At 38.0% G+C, this 9,064-nt stretch overlaps 1 protein-coding gene across 1 annotated transcript; it reads left to right on the top strand.

Annotated features, from left to right (window-relative positions):
* Nucleotides 1-3,524: 3,524 nt before the first annotated feature.
* On the top strand, nucleotides 3,525-5,580 carry mc4r (melanocortin 4 receptor). Its single transcript, XM_025910097.1, has one exon. It carries the CDS (start codon nucleotides 4,010-4,012, stop codon nucleotides 4,991-4,993), a length of 984 nt encoding a protein of 327 aa, XP_025765882.1. The 5' UTR covers nucleotides 3,525-4,009; the 3' UTR covers nucleotides 4,994-5,580.
* Nucleotides 5,581-9,064: the final 3,484 nt, after the last annotated feature.

The raw sequence follows: 9,064 nt of genomic DNA on the forward strand, positions 1-9,064 counted from the left end.
AGTTCATTTAAGCTTGATAAACAAGTGTCCTCAGTAGTCAAATCTGGCTTTTACCAATTGTGCCAAATCTCTAAAGCCAAACATTTTATACAGCACAATGACCTTGAAAAACTTATCCATGCTTTAGTAACTTCCAGATTAGACTACTGCAATTCCCTTTACTTTGGCCTTCAATCCGTCCATCTCCACAGACTTCAGCTTGTTCAAAATGCTGCAGCTCGTCTCCTAACTGGAACTGGAAAATTAGCTTCCATTACTTCAGTTCTTGTTGACTTACATTGGCTACCCATCAGATATCGTATTCATTTAAAAATCTTGTTGCTTACTTTTAAAATTATAAATAACATTGCGTCTAGCTATCTTGTCGACCTTCTTAGCTCGTATAGTCCTAGTCGAGCGGTAAGATCATCTGGTCAATTGGTCCAACCCAGGTCCCGTCTGAAGACCAGGGGCGATTGTGCTTTTGTCTCAGCTGCACTGAACCTCTGGAATCGTCTTCCTGTAACTATTCATGCCTCAGACTCTATTCAATCTTTCAAAACACGGTTGAAAACATACTTATTTAATTTGGCATTCCCCATACTAGCTAGTGCCCTTATTTCATCTATTTTAACCTTTTTACATTTTAACTTTCTTACTATATTTTAACTTTTTACTGCACTATTGCTGATTCTTCTAGATATTATTTTATATTTATGAACTGACTCTGTCTCTTAACTGTGGCCTGACATCGATTTTATTTATCCTGGTTTAATTAGTGTTTCCCATCTGTTAGTATTAGTACTAGTGTTTGTTTTTTGTACTTTGTTAATGTTTTATAACAATGTCTTATTGCATTATTGTGAAGCACTTTTGTATACCTTTGGTTTTAAATGTGCTATATAAATAAAATTGTATTGTATTGTATTGTAATGTGTCGGACATTCAGAAATGCTCGTGGTTGTAATGAGTGGTTATGTGTTGCCTGTTTGAGAGTTCCATTCTCATTGTGACTTTTGGTATAACAGCAAATGTAATGGTGGTGATTAGGGCTCTGTGTGACACAGCATGGAGCATTCTACCCAACCAAACAGTTGGTTAATTGAATTAATGATTATAATTATTGGCTGTAACCCATGACAAAATAGTTTTTTCCCATTAAAGTTTATTTTCTCAGCCCCCATAAATGGCAAATCTCATATACATACAACAACTTATTTAAATTGCTTTTGGCTTTTGTCTGTAGCTTGTAAAGTTGCTGCTCCCTCACACCACATCTCTACCATCTCCTCTTCTAGTCCTATCTCATGCCAGTCCATGACATAATCACAACGTTTAATCAATCAATTCATGTTGCACGGCACAAATTTTCTCTTTTTGTGTGTATCCGTGTGTTTCTAAGCCCACATTTCGTGATATTATCTAGTTTCCCCGAACATGATTTTTCACTTGTCAAGTCTCATATGTACAGATTAAAAAGCAAGAAAAAGTCTGCATTTAAAGAGAAGCGGGGTAGGAAGAGGAAGTATTCATCAGTCTTTCACACGTGATAGCTGATTGTTCTGTACAGGCCTGTCTCAGGCTTTTCACATATATATTTGAAAGGGCAGAAAGGAGCAATACCGACCAACAAAATCATTTCTGTTGGTTTGTTTAGCTTCTTCAGATGGACATCACAATCACATGTGGTCCTGACTGTATTATCTAAGTGATACTTGCTAAAAACCTGCTTTACTATTTTCAGCAATCCTGGTTATGACAATATTTTGCAAAGGGTAAAGCTCAAAATTACCACTACAATACATCGAGTAACATTGAATGGACCTTTTTATTGTATTATTTCATTACGCTATTTAAAGCAATTACCTTTTGTACCAATAATTAGCTCATAATTACCAGATATGAAAAAGCATAATTGCAGAAATGTAAGAGCTATTCCGCCTCCCACAAACCAATTAATGCACGAATCCCAGGAAGTGACTGTCTTTTTTTTGTCCTTAAAGATTACCCAACTCCATCACCAGTGATATTCGTTACTCAGTGTCATCTCATGAGACAGTGTCTTGATGAAGGCTGGATATTGATTAGACATATCAAAGCTGTCACCGGTCACAGACAACAGCTTTTCAGCCTGTTTATTATGAGGAGCTGACGTAGATCGATAAACTGTCCAAGAATGGTAAGGAGCTTTCTTCTCTGGATGTCAGGGGCTTCTGCCTCCTCCTTTGGCCAGCTTAGGCCCTCTAAGGCTCTGGATGTTGTAGTGCTGTACTAGTTAATGCGCCCCTGCAAACACATGGATGTGTATTGTGTGGGGGGGGGGTTTGTTAGTTAAAGTACATTGAGTTAAGATAGTGGCGGACCAGAGAATGTGTTCTATCTCCAAGGTATATCCCACGGTACTGTGGAGAGTTCATCTATCTGTCAAACCTTGGAGGAACAGCTTTTTGGCCTGGCAGAGGAACTCTGAACTAAAGATTTTATCTTCCATCCATTCGCTTCCGCTTATCCTTTTCAGGGTCGCGGGGGGCGCTGGAGCCTATCCCAGCTGTAACAGGGTGAGAGGCGGGGTACACCCTGGACAGGTCGCCAGTCTGTCGCAGGGCCAACACACAGGGACAGACAACCATTCACACTCACTCGCACATTCACACCTAGTGGCAATTTGAATTATCCAATTAACCTATCCCCACAAGTTGCATGTCTTTGGACGGTGGGAGGAAGCCGGAGTACACGCAAACACGGGGAAAACATGCAAACTCCACACAGAAAGACCCTGACCTGATGGTGGAATTGAACTCAGGACCTTCTTGCTGTGCGACAACAGTGCTAACCACCGTGCCAATGTGCTGCCCCTAGATGTTATCTTCTCAAAGATATTTAACGCTGTGTGGGAGTTTGGCAAACCAGTCTACATTTGTTTTTTGTAGCTGGAGAAGACATGATTCAGGAGTTCAGGGATTCAGGAGAATGGAGCCATTCTAGCCAGTTCTTGTGAGCTATTCAGTCAATGTATAACCACATGTGCAGCTTGGTTCATGCGGCCAGCAATAAGTGAGACTCAGCCTTTTTTGTCAAACATTTTTATTTTATTTTTGCAATTTTTTAAAACTTCTTTTATGTTTCGATTTTACATTAGTTTTACTCTTTAGTTGTGTGTTGTTTATGCTGAGTGTCGGTTCTCGTTGGCTCTTGGACTTTTCGATCTGTGAAAAGTGCTAGATAAATAAAGATTGCTTGCTTTCCACCTAAAGTTGATAATTCATGGTGTTTAATGTTTTCATCGTTATATGAAAACCGATGCTGCTGAATTAGATTTCACAGAAATGTTTCAACATCCCCTGAGATTCGAAAACACTGTGAAAGTCTTCTCATGTGTTGCATTGGGTCTGATTCATTTTTAAATCTACATTCATGCGTCAGCCCAAACTTTGCTCCTCCTCCCACTTTATCAGCAAGCGGATAGGACAGAAGGCAGCCAGGAGGGTAAGGGGTTGGTGTGTATGTGTGTGTGTGTTCAATATAACAGGAGCGAGTGAGAGCGAGTGAGACCACAGTAGCTTGCGAAGTGAAGATCTGCCTGCAGTCGTGCAGCGAGCTGCTGCGCTCTGCCTCTCATGTTCCCGCTCACTGTTGATCACTCTCACACACATTTGCTTTTGTAGCTGCTTTCTGCTTCACTTATCTGCCTTACATCTTCTTACTTTAACTTCTCACTACACTGTTTCCCTCCAGAGTGGAGAGATGAGAGCAGAGCTGTGGGACTTTGTTTTGTTGAGAACAATAACTGCAGCGAACGTTTGAAGAAAATTGCCTCTTGGAACGCCAGAGGGGTGAAAAAGGGAAGAAGGAGCACTGGCTAAGAGTTTTTTTTTACTCTTTTTTTTTCTTCTTCGGGGGCGCAGAGGTTGCCCTCCAGATAATGAGGATGATCCAAAGCCACACACACTGAGACTTTAACGGACAAACTAGCTGGACACTTAACAACGGAGAAATAACCCAAGGAGAAAGGAATTTAAAAGAAGCCATTATGAATGCCACAGAATACCATGGACTGATCCAAGGCTACCACAACAGGAGCCAAACCTCAGGCAATTTGCCATTTAACAAAGACTTATCAGGAGAGGAAAAAGACTCATCTTCTGGATGTTATGAGCAGCTGCTTATTTCCACTGAGGTTTTCCTCACTCTGGGCATCATCAGTTTGCTGGAGAACATCCTGGTTGTTGCTGCTATAATCAAAAACAAGAACCTTCATTCACCTATGTACTTTTTCATCTGTAGCCTTGCAGTTGCTGACATGCTCGTCAGTGTCTCTAATGCCTCAGAGACTATTGTTATAGCACTCATCAATGGAGGCAGCCTGACCATCCCCGTCACACTGATTAAAAGCATGGACAATGTGTTTGACTCTATGATCTGTAGCTCTCTGTTGGCATCCATCTGCAGTTTGCTAGCGATCGCCATCGACCGCTATATCACCATCTTCTATGCCCTGCGATACCACAACATTGTCACCCTGCGTCGTGCAATGCTGGTCATCAGCAGCATCTGGACGTGCTGCACCATTTCCGGCATCTTGTTCATCATCTACTCGGAAAGCACCACTGTACTCATCTGCCTCATCACCATGTTCTTCACCATGCTGGTGCTCATGGCATCACTCTACGTCCACATGTTCCTGTTGGCTCGCCTGCACATGAAGCGGATCGCAGCCCTACCGGGCAACGCTCCCATCCAGCAGCGTGCCAACATGAAGGGTGCCATCACCCTCACCATTCTCCTTGGGGTATTTGTGGTATGCTGGGCACCCTTTTTCCTCCACCTCATCCTTATGATCAGCTGCCCCAGGAACCCCTACTGCACCTGCTTCATGTCCCATTTCAACATGTACCTCATCCTCATCATGTGCAACTCTGTCATTGACCCCATCATCTATGCTTTTCGCAGCCAAGAGATGAGAAAAACCTTCAAAGAGATTTTCTGCTGCTCGCATGCTCTGCTGTATGTGTGAGCTGCCTGTAAAGTGTCCGCTGTGAACCCACAGCCTGCAATTTAAATCAAAACCTGGCCAACATGGACTCTGAGAGTATGATATCTCACATGTTGCCGGTAAGTGATTTATTTGGGCACCCAACTTTGGTTTCAGGTTGCTGATGAGGTAGGTTTACAAACATCTTGTAATATAGCACATTGCTCTTCAGACAAGTGCTAATTTGTTTTGTAGTGAATGCCATTCATAAGTGCAATTTCAAGTTTGAAGTGACCAGCAATTGCAGATTGCTTCTCTTTCTCACTCGGAAAATATTTTCTATTTACCTTCTGCGGTCAAGAGAGCTAACATATTGCTTATTGTTATTAACTTTGTATGTACAGGATTATGACACCGAAGTATTGTGGCAACATGGAACATAAATGTCACAGTAAATTAATTATATATGGCACATCTGACAGAGTTTATACAGACTACCTCCAGGTTTGGGAGTGCCATTCTCCTCAAAACAAATACAGTGCATATTGAAAGCATATATACTTACATCCACAGCTTGTGTTTGTATTTATGTTTTGTGTTTGTGTGTGTGCATATATATATATATATATATATATATATATATATATATATATATATATATATATATGCATAAAAGTCCTCAAACCTCAGTAGATTTCTTTCTCATGCACTCCATGGAACTGTGTCTACATCTGGACTGTTTTATGAGTTTTTCTCCAAGTTATAAACTACAAATTTGCTCAAGTGGCAAAACTATCAATGCTGAAATAGAAAACAGGCTAAAATAGCTTATTTCACAAAAGCTATTTTGAAGAAATGAGGTATTGCATGAGATTTTCTGAGCCATTCGTAGAGAATGAGAGCACTCAAAGAAGATTGTTCTGGAAATGAGAAGAATACCAGCAACAAATACCACACCTCTGTGCTTTGTTGACCTGCTGATTCTCATGTCAAGAACATTTTCTAATGCTTGCGCACAAGAATTTATCGATGATCATCTAAAATTTTGGATGGCACGGCTGTAAAATATATATAAAAAAGGTCAGTGTATTTCTCAGGCATAATAGCATTTCTTGTTATGATTGCGTTTCTGTATTTGATGCAGGGCAGCAACCACAAATGAGTAGAAAGCTGCTTTAACTTGTTGTTATTAATGATTTCCTCTGAGCAAAAAGCCAAAAAAAGAGCCTCAATGTGGAAACAATGAAAGTCCACTTATAAAACGTGCTGATTTTAAATCAAAGCTCCTTGACTTTGTGGCTTGTGTAGATATTTCTGTGAATTTGCACATGTGGGTTGTTCTCTCACTTTCAGCATGTACATGCGACTATAAAAAACTATTTTCATCATGTTTATGTAATGAAACAGACTAAACTGAATGTATTTTTATGTATGTGTTGTGTAACTTGTTGCTGCCTTAAATATGTTGCACTGTGACAAAAAAAAGAACAACTGTATCCTCTGTGACAGTATTTCACAAACAGATTTACTATGTAAGTGAATGCTATTTTAAATATTGCCTTATGTATTTGTGTCTTTTTAAACTTGAAGCTGATTTATATGCACACGAAAAAAAAGGAGAAAAAAAGCTGTAAAAGCAGCTGTGTGATTTTCTGGCAAAAGCTTCGCCTGGAATTTGATTCATGCGTGCCAATGAAGGTGTTTGCTTGACCACTGTGTGAATCACTGCTGCAGAGGAGCTTCAATAAATCATAATGCCACCTCAGCCACAAGTCTGTTTGTCAGCATTTCTCTGCAGTGCAGACTTTAACCTCCACGCAAAGATGAGGTCATTGACTTTTATTTCAAAAAAACAACTTTTTTTTTTTTTTTTTTTTTTTTTTAATTTGTTCATTTCAGGCACAACAATAAAGTTGAACATAAAGTGCACAAAAAACAAAAACAAACAACAAAATGTACCTGAAAAGGAGTGGGATGAAGAAAACTTATTAAATCCCACCCCTATATTCACTTATCAACAGAAACAATAAACTTCCCGCAGCTACGCCCAAGCAAAACAAATAGAACCTTCATAACTGAATACAGAATATATTAATTATAAATTGCGTTACCACAGGTAACAGGCAATAATAATTACAAGTAACAAACACACATACATATACATACATACATATATATCTACACACACATGTACATATATATACATACATACACACAAACTTTTTTTTTTTTTTTTTTTTTTTTGAATCCATACCAGCAATGGTAAGAGAACAGACATTTCAGAGCACACTAACACCATCATTGATTATACTGTGACCAGACCAACTGTTTGTAGAGAAATTTAAATCTATGAATATTTTTGCATTGTTTCAGTTGTAAACTCAGACTGTTCCAGATTTTCACACCACATACAGACACACAAAAACCTTTACGGGTTGTTCGAGTTCTGGGTAATTTGAATTGTCCAAAGCCTCTCACATTATAAGCCCTTTCTCGAATTTCAAATATAGATTGTAAATTTGCAGGTAGAAGTTTATTAAAGGCTTTGTATAAAATTATGGATGTATTGTAATTAACCAGATCCTGGAATTTAAGTAACTTTGCCTGAAGAAAGAGTTTGTGAGTATGATCTAGATAACCAGCCTTGTGAATAATACGCAGTGCTCGTTTCTGTACTGTGACTAATGGATTAGTTGTGTTTTTATATGTGTTTCCCCACACTTCCACACAATATGTAAAATATGGAAGAACCAGAGTACAGTACAGAGTACGAAGTGCATCTTTATCAAGGTATGGTTTCACTTTATTCAAAACTGCGAGGCTTCTGGAAATTTTGGTTTTTATGTGTCTGACGTGGGGTTTCCATGAAATTTTGTTATCAATTATGACTCCCAAAAATTTGTTTTCACTCACATTATCAATGGGTACACCTTCTATAGTAATTGGTAATTCTATATTATATTTTAAATTACCAAAAAACATTGCCTTAGTTTTATTTATATTTAATGATAATTTATTTATATCCATCCATTTTTTAATTAATTTTAGCTCCCTGTTTACGGTCATTACAAGATCGGTATAATCATCGCTACTGAAAAATATGTTAGTATCATCTGCGAACAGTATGAGTTTAAGTACTTGAGAAACATCAAAAATATCATTTATGTAAACATTGAAAAGTTTTGGTCCCAACACTGACCCTTGGGGAACACCACATGTAATACCAAGTTTCTCTGAATGGTAATGCCCTATACTAACATATTGTTCCCGACCCGTTAGGTAACTTTTTAACCAGTTTCCAGCTTTCCCTCGAACACCATATCTTTCCAATTTATCCAATAAAATTGAGTGATTGATTGTGTCGAAGGCCTTCTTGAGATCAACAAAAATACCGACTGCATATTTATTTTTATCCAGTGCATTGGTAATTTCTTCTACTGCCTCAATTATCGCCATAGAAGTGGTTCTTTGCGTTCTGAAACCATACTGACCAACATTTATTATTTTATGTTTTTCAAGGAATTTTTCTAATCTTGAATTAAAAAGTTTTTCTAAAATTTTTGAGAATTGAGGCAGTAGTGAAATAGGCCTATAATTGGTAAAACTGTGTTTGTCATTACTTTTGTATAGTGGTATTACTTTTGCAATTTTCATTTTTTTCGGAAAACAACCAGACTGAAATGATAAATTACAGATATATGTTAAGGGACTAGCAATGTTCAGAATAACCTGTTTAACTACAGACATATTTATGTCATGATAATCCATTGAAGACTTACTTTTACATTTTAATGTGATATTTATTACTTCTTGCTCATTTGTAGCTGAAAGGAACAGTGAAAAGGGATTTGGTTTTATATTACTGATATTTTCATTTTTTTGACACGGGATGTCCGCTGCTAGTTCAGGGCCAACATTTATAAAAAATTTATTGAACCCATCAACAATGTTACTCATGTTGTAATTTACACCATTTGCATCAATGAAATATTCAGGATATGATGTTCCAGAAGATCCTTGTTTAATTAAGTTATTTAACACATCCCAAGTTCCTTTTATATTGTTTTTATTATCATATAATCTTCTTCTATAATAAAGTTGTTTACTCGTTCT

Source organism: Oreochromis niloticus, linkage group LG9 (assembly GCF_001858045.2).
Source record: "Oreochromis niloticus isolate F11D_XX linkage group LG9, O_niloticus_UMD_NMBU, whole genome shotgun sequence".
Taxonomy (NCBI): Eukaryota; Metazoa; Chordata; class Actinopteri; order Cichliformes; family Cichlidae; genus Oreochromis; species Oreochromis niloticus.

Bases quoted from the DNA above. Each gene is read 5' to 3' on its own strand.
- mc4r (XM_025910097.1), top strand. From the start codon at position 4,010: ATGAATGCCACAGAATACCATGGACTGATCCAAGGCTACCACAACAGG.